Genomic DNA, 15,885 nt, shown 5'->3' on the forward strand with positions numbered 1-15,885 from the left:
GACAAAGCTGTGTATGCTACTCAGCCTACCGCCTGTCCCCTAAGCTAGCTTGCTGTCCTCGGGTTCTATGAAGGATGCTGTCCCGTTGCCAGTATTGAAGTAAAGTCCAACTGCCAGTCCGGTCGGCTTCTGTATGTGGTATGGGGGTGCATCTCGTCCTTGGCTTCAGGCAGCAAAATATCTTGGGCCAGGCATAGGCAAAGCTGGCCCAAGATATTTTGCTGCCTGAGGCAACGAACAAATTCCAAGTCCAAAAGCTGACTAGACTGACAATTAAAGCTTTCTTCGACACTGGTGATGGGACAGCATCCTTTGCCACACCTGAAGGCAGCAGACTAGCTTAGGGGGCAAAGGGAAGACGGTGTGGCACACAGCTCTCTCCTCCAACTGGCTGCCGCCTCTTCGCATCTGCCAACTGAAGCAACTGCCTCACTCTGCTTAAAGGAAGGGCCGGCCCTGGCCATGGGGAAACGGAATGGAGTATCTTACAAAAGAGTATGGCTGGCAGGCAGACACCTGGAACAGAACCACTCCACCACTGCAACAGATTGTTGCAGGTCCTGCTTGTTGTACTAAAAATCTTCCAGCAATCATGGTACACATAACAGCTTCCCATCCCACGTGGCTGCACCAGGGCAATTAGTCACTAACACTTGGATGTTTTTTCCAGACCAGCCCCAGAAGGAGCTAATTAACCTGAGGTTGCAAAAAGGAGAATATTAGTTGACATGGGATTGGAAGTTTTTCTAGATTTCGGTGGATTTCCAAATAGCTGGATTTGAAATCCTGCACTAAAATGCAATGTTGAACTCCAAAATCCACATTTGTTTGTGGATGGTGAACTTCACCCGGAGTCTCCTCACCATATGTCTGGTGGTGGTCTCAAAGTCGAAGTAATAAAGCTTGTTTTCTGCTCCCACGAATACAGAAGAGGTTCCTTGTTCATGGTAGAGCACGATGTGCTTCTCGGCAGTGTCAAACTGGAATCTCTTCTCTCCTACGAAGTACAAACAAGGGAGGAGATTCAGCACCATGTCACCGATCGCAGAACAGCTGTGGTGGAAATCACAAGGCTGGTGGAAATCACAAGGCTAGCTGGAAATTCAGCGCCATGTCACCGATTGCAGAACGGCTGGTTCTTCAGAGTTCACGTGGAGGGAACTCACAAGGCTGGTGGTGGTAGGGCCAGTGATGCATACCTAACCCACTGGCTTTACCGACTACCAAGTGTTCCCCCGCCCCCTCATAAAGTAAGTCACACCCGACTTTCCAACAACCCTAAACCTCAACCAAATTGTTGGGCCACCCACATTCCCTGCTCCTCTCGTTCCCTCACTCCCATCTAGAAGCAGATGTCTCCAACAATGCCCTTGTTGATAGCTACAGCCAAGTAATAATAAATGTATTCAGCTCTCAAACTGGCAAACCTTAGAGTGTAAGTTAAGCGTCGATGGACAGACTAGGCCCAGAGCAGAAGTCTATTCTTATTTATATTTATTTAGGTACTCAATCATCTCTCTCTGGAATGCTGTACATGGCACTCCCCACACTTGGAGCCTGGGAAGTAGGTCAGGATTATTATCAGGAAAGATGGCAGAGCAAATAGAGAGAAGCACAGCATAGCATTGCAATTCACCCACGGGCAAAGTGAACCAACAGCAAAACATTTCCCAGCTGTGTTTCCTCCTCCTTGATCCAGCTACTGAAAAGAGTCTCGGGATGAATGAGAACTTCATTTCAGTCCATTTAGGAACAAAATTTACCCAGTTCGGACCTCCCACACATGACCTGCTGTCAGAGTTTGTACATTCCTGAGCTTGTGATACTATTCATCAGAGGGGAACCACATTTGAAAAATGATATATTAGACAAATGCGCGTGAAAAAATTGTTTTGTAAATGCACACACAAACATGCTTTAATCTATGGGAGAAGGTTGCCTAGTTTTTAATGGGCACCCAAGTACTTCACAATTTCCATGTGAAAAGGGGGGAAAGTTCGCAATTGGATACACGTACAAGGACCAAGCTTTGAGGTGGAACTAGGGATGTTGGAGAAATCCATGATGGAACCAAATGAGTTCATATTTTCATGAATCTGACCCAGAGATTCCACAGCGGACCAGCTTTTCCCCTGTCAGGCAGATTCCATTGACTTGTTACCAGTTTTCTAACTTTCCAGAATTTTGCACAAATTTCATCATAGAAAAACAGGCATTAAAAAAAAAACTGGCCAAAAACATGCATTTCCCCCATAGGCAAAAGCATGAAAATGTGCATTTGGGGGAATTTGCGTGTGTGAAATTGCACAAATGTGCTTTTGCACAAATGCAAATTTGTGCAAATTCAGAAACAAAAATTATCCAATTCCAGTGATAGGCAGACAGTGGAACAAAACACAAACAAAACACAAATGAAAAGTATTTTACACATTCCATACATCCCTAGGCGGACCTCTGAGAACCTCAACAAGCTCAAGTTTTGCCGATGTCCACATCCTGAAAAGAAAAACTCATCATCCTATTTAGAGGCATTCATCCTGCCCTGATGCAAGGCCTAGATTCACAGGAAGCACAATCTAGGCTACAGGGACCTATTCCGACTCCAAGTTTCAAAGCTCCCACTCAGACCATGCGTTGGGCAGAGTCTCCCAATCATGGCTCCCAGCAGTTCGGCCCCAGTGCCTTATCCCTGGCATCACCAGGGTTCTGTTACCATTGCTATGCCAGGAGATTGAGTTCTTTGCTTCAAGGGTGCCATCTAGCTTGCAACATCAGGCAGTCTGAGCATTCTGTCACCTGACTGGCTAAGGGCCAATCCCTGTCTACCAGGCCCTATAAAGTCCTCACTCCTCATTCTGAGCAACGTTGTTTCTGCGTGAGGACAACACTGCCTAAGTATCTGCTTCCCTCCCTACCCTTCTGGATCACAGCCTTTGATTTTGACCCATCTGTTTTGGACCAGATCTGGAGCAATGAACAGGAGGCCAGGTTTAGTGTTGTGCCATGAAGTTTTTCACTGGCTGATTTCTGAAGATCAAGCCTCTGTTAAAAACAAACAAGCGAGACTGCTTGTTTTCTGTACCACTGATAACTCTGCCTTCCAAAACAAAAGACTGCTCCCTGGGGAATTAAGAGAGACGAAACAGCCCTATGGAAACTGAAGCCTCAAACATATCACCGCACACCCCTTTCTAAACAAGCCAGTCTCAGATTCTTTGGTCTCTGGGGAGTATTATATCATTATCACAAGAGGCAACAAAGCTTCCCTCCCTGGGCTCTGTGAGTCACCACTGATCATGAAGAAGGGGAATCCTTGTTATTGTAGCCAAGATGTGTCATCGATCTGGCTAAGCACTCAAACTGGAACTTTGCAAGCTTCCCAGCTCTTCTTCTGGAGACTCCCCAATAGACACAACATCCAAGTCAGCACACATTTTTAAGATATTTTAAGATATTCTTAAAATTATTAACTAGGAGCAGAGGAAGAGGCCTTCTACCAAGTCAGAGCATTAGCCCAACTCAGCATATGATGGGATGTTTAATGCACTGGACAAATTGTTTGCGGTTCTCACTGATGTTTTAGCTGTTTATGGGGTGGTTGGATTTTAATGGATAATTGTTGTAGCTGTTTTCAGTTTTGCATGTTTTAATTCTATAGTAAGTTGCCCTGAGTCTTTTTTCCTTTTGTTTTTCTTTTTCTTGTCTTTCCTTTTTTCCTTTTTGAGAAAGGTGCCCAAGAAATAAAAATAAATAAAACTCTTGCCCACTGAAAGCCAAATTGCAATACTTTGGCTCAGATACCATTCATGTTCAACCAATGTTCAGATTCCAAGATGATCCCTCTCATAATACTAAAACCCAGTGGGGTCCTCCGATGAAGCTGATTAGTGGGAGATTCAGGCCAGATAAAAGGAAGATCTTCTTCACACAACATATAGTTAACAATGGAATTCACTTGCACAAGATGTAGTGATGGCCACCAATTTGGATGGCTTTTGAAGGGAGTTGGGCAAATCCCTGGAGGAGAAGGCGATCGATGGCTACAGGTCCTGATGGCTATATGCTACCTGCATTATCAGAGGCAGTAGGCCTATGTACACGAGTTGCTGGGGAACATGGGTGGGAGGGTGGTAATGCACTCGTGTCCTGCTTGTGGGTTCCCGGTCAACAGCTGGTTGGCCACTATGCGGACAGAATGCTGGACTAGATGGACCCTTGGTCTGATCCACATGGCTCTTCTTGGGTTCTTATGTCTGATCATTTCTCATAGAGAGGCCAGGTGTCCTCTTTCACAGAGGACCATCTTCTGTTTGAAGCCATCCTCTGTTCGAGAGACTGTGTATCCAGTTCTGGTTTAATGATAAAGATCCCTCAGAACTGCTGCCCATCAAGCACTAGCACCTCAACAGGCAGGCACACAAGCCAACCAGGTCACAACCTTCCATGTATTTCCATTCAAATTATAATTATTTCTAAATTTGCATCTATACCTATAAATTGGCATATGCAAATTATGCAGATCTGTCCTCTTTTTTGGCAATGCAATTCCTCTTTTTTGGCAACATGCAAGTACCCATCCTAGCTTTTGTTGTTGTTGTTGTTTTTAATGGCAGCTTTTCGTTGGCAGCATTGTCACTCCAGCAATTCAGTCCAAAGTGCTGAATGGGCGGCATTGCTGGAGGGAGAGAAATGGAGTCAGCCGCACACACAGGGACAGAAAAGTTGCCACGTGCCAACAATTCATTTCCTAGCTGCTCTCTCTGCACAAAGGCTAAAGGCCAGGGGCACACAACGTGACTGCTCAAAAGGTCCCTATTCAGCAGGGCGGAGAGCAGCAGCATATTCCAGAAAGAAGGCTTGCAGATTTTTTTGCTTTTATGGCACAACGGACGCATTTAGTGCTTTCTCCCCTGACCCGGCCATGCGCAACCAGCTGGACTCGCTTCCCCCACCACGATATGCAGTCACTGCAAGCTTGTTGGAAGTTTTAAAGGTTTGCTGCCAGCCTGATGGCTGATGCTGCCAACTCCGAACTGAGAGCACCCTGTCAAATACCCTGGCCTTTGACCTGCACAAATCCCATAAAGCCATGGCATTTTAAAGGTGCTCCTTCCTCCACACCACATTACTTGAAACAGAGAAGTTCATGCTTGGCAACACAAAAGAATGTTAGAATCCACCGAAAAAGAGGGGGTGAGGGGGGAATAAGGCAGAACGGTTCCACTGCATTTGCACATTTTCGGCTTAACAGAGGGCCAGTTCATCACTCTCTTAATCCAGAGGCAGTTGTGGTTTATAGTCAGCTTGTGCTGACTTAACCACACCACTATGGGCTGAGTTGGTCATGTGTACATCAATGCCACGAGTTGAGAAGGCGTGTACAAGAAATTATTTTTCTTGTCATTCTGTTCCTTCACTCATTTTCATTATTTGTTCATTAACAGGCCCGTTTGATTTTCATTCCCCCCCCCCTGCATTATTTACATTTGCTTTTGTTGTGTTTGGGGTTTCCCCTAAACACAACATGTTGTTGTTTATTTTAACATCACTTATGGCAGGCTGACCATTTATGACTGGCTCCCAAAAAGAGGAAATGCGTCGCAAAAAAAAAAAAAAAAGAGGGCAAAAGAGGGCAATGATTTGCATAAATGTTGCATATGTGTATATGTATAGATGCAAATTTAGAGAGAATTATAATTTAAATAGAAAAACAGTACATAGTATGGAAGATGGTATCCAGGTGACCTAGGTGCACTGCTGTCCAGGTGGCTGCTGTTGATGGGCAACAGTTGCTTTGGTTCTTTATCTTTCAGCTAGAATTGGACAGGAGAGCACTTAAAGGACCGTCCTCCTTAAAAGAGGACACATGGCCACCCTAGGAAGGCTGTTCTAGAGCAGGGGTAGATCTCCAGATGTTTTGGATTTCCAGCTCCCATAAGTCCCTGCCAGCATGGCCAATGGTCAGAAATGTTGGGGGTCGAAGTCCAGAAACATCTGGAGATCAGAGCCAGTTGTTTCCTGTCTGAGCAGCCAAAAACATGTGGTCAGACTCTGTCTGTGGAGTGCAGCAGAAGCAGCATGGCCAAAGGCCAAGCTAAATTTGACCGGATGTCCCAATGTTTGTTCCTTTGCTTAAAAAACAGCAATCTCCGGCAATTTGGATCAGGACCCCGCAGAGCTGGCCCAAAATATTTTGCTGCTTGGCACCACATGCACCTGACCAACCCCCAGTCAAGGTGCATAGCGCTCAAGGCCAACCAAGTTATTTTGGCACCGGAGGCAAAACAATCCCATAAACACCTCTCCCCTTCCCTGGCAATTAAAAAAAACACAATGGGTTGGATCCAACCCAATAATAATATATGGAGAGCTAACAGTTTGCTTCCTATTTATGACATCAAAAATCTGCTGGCTAAGGCAGCTGCCTCACTCTAATGGTAGGACCGGCCTTGGGATCGTGGCACTAGCAGAGGGCAGTTATACCTCCCCCTCCCACACCATTTTCCCAACAGGGCTGCCCTCCCCAAATGTTGCTGTCCCAGATGAAAGACAAGATGGCACGTCCCAATACCACCACTGCCCTGTTGTACACACAGAGGTGTTGAGACTAGCAGATGACTCTTGCTTCAACACTGGTTAGGGGGCTGCATCCTTGACCACACCTGAGAGCAGCAGGCTAGCTTAGGGGTGCAGGGCAGGCTGACTGCCACCCACAACCCTCAACAACTCTCCACCCCTCAATCTGCTGCCCCGGACCACATGTGGCCTCAGTGTCATAGAATCATAGGGTTGGAAGGGGCCTACAAGACCATCGAGTCCAACCCCCTGCTCAAAGCAGGAAGCCTGATTCCCAGGCGGTCTCCCATCCAACTACTGAACAGGGCTGACCCTGCTTAGCTTCCAAGATCAGACGAGATCAGGCACATCCAGCCCTTTGCTCATCCACACATTAGACATGGACATCTGCAGGCAGTGGGGAAGAACCTACATGCACAGGCTTCCCTGAGCCCTGGACCTGTGAACATGCAAGGGGGGAATGGTCCCTGATCACCTGGAGGCTTCCCTCAGCCTGCAGAGCAACCATGCCTAGTGAGCAGATGTCAGAGACAACGCTGGAGGATGCCACGCATCAACTACAGAGAAGCACTGGAGGTGAAGACTATCAATGTCTACTAGTCCTGATGGCTGTATCTGACCTCCAGTACCAGGGGCAGTAGACCTACGTATACCAGTTGCTGGGGAACATAGGCAGGAGGGTGCTGCTGCACTCATTTCCTGCTTGTGGGTTTCCCATGGGCAGTTAGTGGGCCACTGTGTGAACAGAATGCTGGACTAGATGGACCCTGGGTCTGATCCACCAGGGCTCTTCTTACGTCCTAAGCATACAGAAGACGTTGCATTGTTGAGATTCTATGTCAGCCTAACCCAACATGTACCCTCCAGAAGTGTTGGACTTTATGACCCCCATGAGCCCCTAGCCAGATGGGAGTTGTAATCCAACACATCTGGAGGGCAGCAGGTTGGGGGAAGGGTGCACAACATCATGTTTACGCATGGTGGGTTCTCTCATCAAAAAGGAGGAGAATCAACTTGGACGCGACATAGTGTGTTTTATGGTTGGGCACTGCCAGTGCGGGCTTGAGGCTCCGATGTCAATGAGATGATGAATCCTCTCTGGGTTCCCATCAGAACTCTAAAAAGCTATCCAGGGTGGTTCTGACGAAAAACCGGAGCAGATCCACCGCCCCACTGACATTGGCACCGCCAGCCTCCACTGGGCACAGCTGAATGGCTGATCTATCATGACTGCGTTGCATTCAGGGCAGGGAGAGCTCATGATCCCCGCGAGACCAGGGTAGGGAAGGGTGGATGTAGCTGCCAATTTATCTTTCACACAGTTTCAAATTTTTTCCAACTGTAAGTTTGTTTCATCCCTTTCCACATCAGTTTGCCCAGAAAGGGAAGGGTGTGTGTGGCGATTTCAGTCTGCGTGAAAACCTGTATGCATTTTGGGGCATATTTCTCCTAATATCTGCATTTTTTGTACACAATTTTGCTTAAGATGTGCATTTTTGTTAGCAAGGTGCTTCTGCACCTTGGATGGCTTCTTTAGAGTTCTGCCTGGTTCTGACAGAAACCCGGAGCGGATTCACTGCCCCACTGGGCACTGCTGAGTGGCTGGTCTATCATGACTGGGTTGCATTCAGGGTAGGGAGAGCTCATGACCCCGCTGAGACTAACCCCGCTCACTCCCCTCCTTTGAATTACGTGTCAGGAGTACTTTGTGCCTTAGGTAGAGGCTGCACCGACACACCCTCAGCCGTTCGTTCCATCAAGGGCACGGGAGAGGGTTCGGAAGGAACGCAGAGGAGCCCTTTGCCTGCGGGTCTGAAGAGCGGCCTCCTCCCAGATTGCCAACAGCATCCTCGCAGTAGGTCCTCCAAGGGAGCAGCCTTGAGCCTATCTGTCAGAAGAGATGCCTGGTGTTCTCCAGATGTGTTGGACTACAAGAAATCTGTCCATCTCTCTCTTGGCTAACATAAATAAGCTTGAAAGCGGAGAGCCAACTATTTTGCTATAGCTGTTAAGATGAGACCATGATTAATTGATGGCTGACAGTAATTGTTTTGGGGTGATAAATGGTATGGGCACCATTTCTAATGTAAAGTTGGTTGCCATTTTTATGTTGTGTGTATGTATGTTTAGTTTTTAATTAATGCTTTTATTAGGTTTGTGCATGTGCGCGCACACACACACACACACACACACACACACAGAGAGAGAGAGAGAGAGAGAGATCTATTTGCTGTACATACCTTAATTTATCCCTGTTTTATTGCTTGTTTTAATAACTGTCTTTGTACCAATATGTGGAAAGGTCTCTGGACTAAACAAAGACTTGTGTTTGGTTGGCTATCAGAACAAATATAACAACTTTCCTAATCCTTGTCCAATTTGCTGTTACCGGATCTGTTCTTACTATGCTAAAGTTGCCAAGTCTGGGACGTGCTATAAGTCACGGACAGTCGCATGCTCCGAGGTGCACATTTTACCAAGACAATGTCCCTTTCCACATGTTCAGAAAGTGCATAAAACATGCTTTCTCCCTTCATGTGCAGGACCATGTCCGTTCTCCTCCTTGCTGACCTTCACTTGTTCACCAGCTCTATGTGCCCAGAACTGACACAGCTGTCCACTGTATGTGCATAGGTTCTCTCCATCCAATGGAGAACCCAAATTTTTCAGGAGATCATATTCTGCATTCAGCCTGCACTTGTGTAACACTGGTGAGCCAATGAAGTGTAGTGGTTAGAGCAGCCGTCCAACACGGCCATTGGCCATTCTGATTGGGGAATATGGGAGATGTAGTCTAACCCATCTGGGGTGCACCAGGTTGGGGAAAGCTGAGTTAAGAGTATTGGACTGAGGAGAGCCAGGTTCAAATCCCCACTCAGCCATGAAGCTCACTGGGTGACCAAGGATCAATCACACCATCTCTCCACCTAACCTACCCCACAGGGTTGCTGCGAGGATTAAAATGGGGAGGGGAGGAGGAGAAAACCATGCATTCTGGGAGGAAAGGTGGGATATAGATATATAAAAACCAAATCTATTGTTTCCTCTCATTTGACCTTGAGGCAGTGAACAAGTTATTTATCAACCATTTATCCTCCACCACCAATTTTTTATTACTAGACTCATATCCCACCTCTCTTCCATCATGGAATTCAAGGTGACTACATGGAGTTCCTAACTGGTCACCCATCCAGGCACTGACCAGACCTGGAACTGCTTAGCGTCAGCAAAGTTACAGCATCATATACCTTTAGACCAGGGGGGAGCAACTTGTGGCCTTCCAGATGTTTAGGACTACAACTCCCAGCAGCTCTAGCCAGCATAGCCAATGATGAGGGATGATGGGAGTTCTAGGGCAAAACTTCGCCCACCCTGCTTCAGACAACGCTCCGAGATACCCATTGACAGCTATACAAAGGACTATCTTATCCCCCATTTTCTTCCACAAATTGCTAAGAGGGTATGCGATTCTTCTCCTCACCAGTGATATTACACATCATGAGAAAATGAACACATACACACACAAAAATGCCGTTCGAGAAACATACATCAATCCTCTCCAATCAGGCTGCCAGCCAAGGGTTACTCAGGGGCTGAAGGCCGGGGGGGGGGGGGGAGAAATCACAAAGAGCTTTAAGTCTCCCCATCAAGGGCAACTTGCAGCCAAGATCAGGCATTACTAAGAGTCATTCATGCCCTGGACTCATCTGGAACAAAAGCCTTTCGACCTGGGACTGAATGTATGGAAAACTGAACCATTGGAGGATCTGGAATGGTTTCAGCTACATCTTCTCCTTAAAAAAAAAAAAAATGAAATAAAAGCTGGGGAGAGAGTTTCCAAGTACATTTTAAAAGCCAAACTACTGACCAGGAACTTAAGGTTTCCTTTTGAACCCAGATGCTACCTGCCCCCCCCCCGCAAATCACCAGTAATTTTACAGTTGCTGTTCTAACGCCATGGCCAAGGCCAAGGCGGCAGAGCTGGTCTGCAGAACTTAACACGAGCCCAGTTGGATCAGACAGCAGGACTTTAGCAGGGGTGAGGAGTGTGTGGCATTCCAGGTGTTGCTGGACTCCACTTCCCATCAGTCCCAGCCAGCAGGGCCAATGGTCAGGATGATGGCAGCTGCAGTCTGACAACATCTGGAAGTCTGCAAGCTCACCAACCCTGGTCTACCTAGCCAAGCATCTTATTTGGCACAGCTGCCAAACAGATGCCTGCGGCGAGCCCACTAACAGGACATGTGCTCATGTTCCCCAGCGACTGATACCAAGAGCCTCCGATACTGAAGGTAATATATATATATAGCCAACATGACTAGTAGCCTTTGCTAGCCTTATCCTCCACAAATTTGTCCAGTCCACCTTTAAAGCTATCCATGTGTTGTGGACATTTTGTGGTGACAAATTCCATAGTCTAACAATGTGGGGGGGGGGGTGTAGAAGTATGTGCTTTCATCTGTGCTAAATCTCCCACCATTTAACTTCCATGGACGACCTCAGGTTCTTGCATTCTGAGAACAGTGGGAGGAAAACGTCTTTATCCCACAAGAGGTGTTCAGCAATTTCTCCCCAAGGATGATGAAACTAAACATCCTAAACCACAAAGTTGACACAGCACACAGATAGGAATAATGTGGCCAACACCATAATGCTAAATAATCTGCCTTCTAGACTTGGTTTAAGTCTAAAACTTAATCATAGAAGAAAAAACCACCCAGCTCTGAGACACACCAGTTAGCTAAATTGACACATGCATCAAAACTTTAAAAAGACTCCACCTCTCCTGGGAAATTGGTATCCCTATTGTGTCTATTTTTGCCATTTGGAGATGCTCTGATAATTTTGTTTGCAGGGTTAGCTCCCTGTTGAGGGAGGCTTTTGTAAAATGAGCACATGGATGCCATTTTAAAAGTTCCCCACAATGCATTGGAGCAACGCTACATCTGGCGCTCCAGGGCATTCTGGGAAATTTTAAATGGCAGGCAGCTCCCAGTGCTAGACACCACTGGGCTCAGGGTACCTCACACAAGCCTTTCTGGAATGCTTAGACCCTGGCAGCTACCCCAGAACTCTCGGGAAAGAGCGCTCCAAGGACACCAGCCTTGACTGCGAATGCGAATTGTTAGAGTTGTCCTTCTTCAGGGTTCAGCCCCTTCCTCAAGGACTCCCAAATTTAAATATGCATTTCTATGCATGCACATGAGCACTAAGGCTCCATGTAATTCACATCCTGCCATTTCACACACAGCAGAAGCCAAGAACTGTGGGGATAAGTGAGTTCTTCATTCAGCTTGTTGTGGTTTTTCACAAGAATGGATCAAAATATGCACATATCTTCATATTCAGGATGAGAAGAACTTGAGCTAAAGAATTCAAATGAGGGAGAAAGTGAAACTGACAGACCTGTCCATGCGGGCACTTTGCACGCTTGGCTCGTCAACATCTGCCTTTGAATCCCTGTATATCCAGCCATGTTTGTGGTGCCGAATTAGGGCCACCTCTTTTTTTCCTGAAAGGCTCCTCATCTTTAACAGGTACACGACAAGCAGGGACAACATGCTGGGAATACCTAAAATCTTTTTGAATTTGGTCAGTGCAGATGGGTGAGAATGTGTTTGGTTCATTCATATATATATATATATATATATATATATATATATATGAATGAGAGAGCTTCAGCTATTGGGTGGTATAGAAATGTAATAAATAAATGAAATTTGCAAATTTCTTAATAAAATGGAAAGAACTTGAGATTTAAAAAAAAAAATCAAATGTGAGAAAAAAGCGAAACTGACAAATTTGTCCATTCCTAACTTTGAATTGTGAGAACATACTGCCAAGCAAATTACACTTTCCCATAGATCTTTAACAGAAGCAGATACCGTCTTGGCTTTTTAGAATGGTGGTGGACAGACTGTTGAAGAGTCGAAACAGCAGGCACAGCATCAGGGGTCGGCATGGGCACGCAGGTGTCAAGGGCCCAGAGGCACAAAAGGGCCCATCCTTGCCCCAGATGCCGCCATCCTCCTCGCCCACCCCATCAGCCCTGCTGGCAAAAAGAAGCACCGTGGCCAAACCTGCAACCAAGCTCTATAGTGCCCCATTTTAAAAGATTTTTTAAAAAACAAAATTACATTTTGAGTAGCCAAGATCTGAACCAATCAGACTCTGGCTTTTGTGGGAGGGGGGCACCAATGAGAGTACAGGGTGATTTTTATGTCACTTGCCCTCACTGGCCAAGTTCCCTCCAAAGGTAGCATCTGATTGGTTCAGATCACTGCTACTCAAAATGTAAGTTAAACACGCACACACACACACTTAAAATCCCATGCAGGACGTATGAGACATGCAGCCTCGACTAGGCTAACCGCACTTTGCCTCCTCAGGGAGGAGGAGGAGCCACCCTGTATCAGGTAAACGAAACTGGGTAGGGGGTGGCAGCGGGCAGATGGGTGAGTGGCAGAGGGTGGTGTGGGCAGGGGCAGTGACTGGTGGTTTGGTGGGCGAGAGGCTGCAGCGGTTTGGTGGTGGGAGTGGCAGCAAGCAAGAAGCTGTGGTGGGTGGATGGTGGGTGTTGAGAGGTGGGTGGGCGAAGGGCTGCAGCAGGCAGGTGAGGGGCTGCAGCGGGGGGTGGGTGGGGGCTTTGGCAGCAGGGGCCCACGGCAGCAGTATGCCAAGGGCCGACTCGTGTCTGGCACCAGCCCTGCAATACAGCAGGCACAGCAGAACCGCCAGGTAAGATGTCGCGGCAGTGGAGACTTGTGTAAGGACTCCTTGAACCCTCGCTGTGGTGCCCCTGCTTCCCTCCATGAAATGCTGGGGGGCGCGTTTCACCTCCCAGTGGCTGCTTTCGCCGACACAGAATCAACCAAGCACAGTGCCCGGAGCAGCAGATTCCAGAGCATCCAGGACAGCAAAGCTGACACACTCCATAGGACCTAAGCAGGGATGAAGTGGAGATGCAGCCAGGCTCAGAAGAACCCACTTCTCCAAGCGAATGATTTACTGCAATTTGCAAGAGACCTCAGTCGTGGCTGGTTCAAAGGCACCCTGATGAAAAAGTCCAGTAGAGCACATAGGCTAAAAGTTTATTGCCTGGAAAAGCACACAGGCAGGTAGATTCTTCAAGATTAAGCAGGCTTTGAACAGACCTTGAAGATGATGCAACTTGATGTGGTGTTCTGCCTCCACCCCAAATTAGCCTCCGTATGACCTGCTTCCTAGGAGTGGGGGAGAAACTCTTAAAAATCAAAAAGAAGAAACGTGTGTTTCCAGACCCTGCTTTTCCACAAGCACAAAGCAAAACAGTAATCTCCAGGCGCCAAAGCTATACTTGTTTCCTTGTCCTTGGGATGTGGCTTTGTTTCAATCTGAACCCAAGAAAGTTAAAGCGCTTGGAGCCAAGATAAGAGAAAAATGAACAACAGTGATATTGAGCCTTTGAGGAACTATTACTTGTTCAGCTCTCTAAAAGTCCAACAGGTTTTCTTTGGCAGTGTTTCAACCAGGGATAAAGAAAGAAAAAAAGAGTGTAACCCCCACCCCCTTCACAGGCAACATCAGCTTCCCCCAACTTGTTGCCCTCGAATGTGTTGGACTACAATTCCAGCCATCCCCAGCCAGCATGGTCATTGGCTGTGCCGGCTGGTGAAGGGGAGAGTTGTAGTCCAACACATCTGGAGGGGATTTAGTTTGGGGAAAGCCAGGCTCTGTCATGTCATATTGATAGGTGGTGTACGTAATAGAACATCTAAAACTTACAAACAGCCAGATTTTAAAAACAAACAAACAATTTCTTTGAAATATCCCAGAGAGCAGAATCATGAAAAACCATTAAAAGCCAAATGGAACAGAAACGTCTTCACCACCCACATAAAAACTGAGCAAGGACAAGCCCAATCTAACCTCCCAACATATTGCAAATGAAAATAGGATGCTTAACATGTGCATAACATATCATAGGACAATTTGGTGCTTACAGTCTCCCTCTAAAACCCAAGAACAAACAGCCTCGTGGCTTTGAAATATCAGTGGAAGAGAGGCAATTACCATCTGAATGAGTGTTCATTTATTTTGCACAGCCTCGGGCAAGGCATCACCCATAGGGGGGGAAAGCAGGCATGGTAATTTAGAGCACCAGAAGAGAGAGATTGTCCCTGAAAGCAGGGCCGGCCCTACCATTAAGCTGATCCTCCAGGTACTGGTAAATTGGGACATTTGGAACATATGTAGGCCTGAGGCTCTTGGACCATTAGTTGTGCAAGCTATTTATGCTCTTTGTATATTTATTCCATTCCGAGATGGCCTGTAAAGGAACCCTGGGAAAAGATCAGATAGCAGACTGACAAGTCCAGCCAAGCCATTTGGCTCAGAGCAGGAGACAGAAATTATTCGAGATAACATTTGCAAATGTGTGGTGTGGGGAGGGAAATGGTAGTTCTCTAAAGCTTTGAGACAAAGGATGCCATGACATGGGGGGCCTTTATTCATTGGCCACCTTTGGTCAAACCTATCAGCGTCCCCAGTGTTCTCTTCGAACTTGCCCTTTGTACAAAGGCAGCGATAGCCAGGCAGGGCTGCCAGCATGGACAGAAATGAATAGAATACTTTGAGCTTCACAATGAAGTCACATAAACGGGAGTGTAATCTGAAGGGAGGGAAGGAAGGAAGGACGCAGCGTGACGGCAGAGAGAACTGCACGTCCCGAGAGGAAGCTGAGGAGCAGCGACCTCTCGGGAAGCCAAACGGAGGTCGTTTGAGCAGAATCTAAGGACCATTCTGACCTTTGCTTATTGGGAATGTTTAAAATTATTAGCAAGCGGCAAATCCTTGGGTCAACACAGAGGCCTTTTAAAAGCCATCTGCATGTTCCTGCAGCTTTTACTCAAGGATGGAACGCATGTCGTTCTACACACAAGATAATTTTCCCCAAGGTCTCATGCACAGCCTATTTCAAGCAGGCCCCGGCTGACGCACTCACGACGAAAGAAATGTGATCCATGTACAGTTGTGCCTTTAGGTAACTTTAGCCCCTGGACTTAATGGTCCTGGAATGCAATCTTATGCATGTTTAGACAGAAAAAAAGTCCTAATGCAGGCTGGGAATGCTGGAAATTGTAGGACTTTTTTTTCCTGTGTAACATACATAAGATTGCGCCCTCGGGGGGCAGGGGGTTAGCATTACTTCAGTTGTGGAGCACACAACTAACATTTCTCTTCCCACCCCACCCCCTCCAACCACCATTCTGTGCTTTAAAACTGCTTCTACATTCCAGATATATTAGAACTGTAACAAAACTGTTTGCC

The 15,885-nt window shown here is 46.8% G+C and overlaps 1 protein-coding gene across 1 annotated transcript in view; it reads right to left on the reverse strand.

The window, feature by feature from the left end:
* The window catches only part of LOC146337001 (semaphorin-7A-like), a 57,233-nt gene that overhangs the window by 21,670 nt on the left and 19,678 nt on the right, over positions 1-15,885 (reverse strand). The window contains exon 2 of the mRNA XM_084816880.1: positions 864-997. Coding sequence (XP_084673006.1) covers positions 864-997 — 134 coding nt within the window. The remainder of the gene's footprint in view (positions 1-863; positions 998-15,885) is intronic.

This window comes from Heloderma suspectum, chromosome 11 (assembly GCF_057233095.1).
Source record: "Heloderma suspectum isolate Gila_16-S chromosome 11, 16-S_ref, whole genome shotgun sequence".
Classification (NCBI taxonomy): Eukaryota; Metazoa; Chordata; class Lepidosauria; order Squamata; family Helodermatidae; genus Heloderma; species Heloderma suspectum.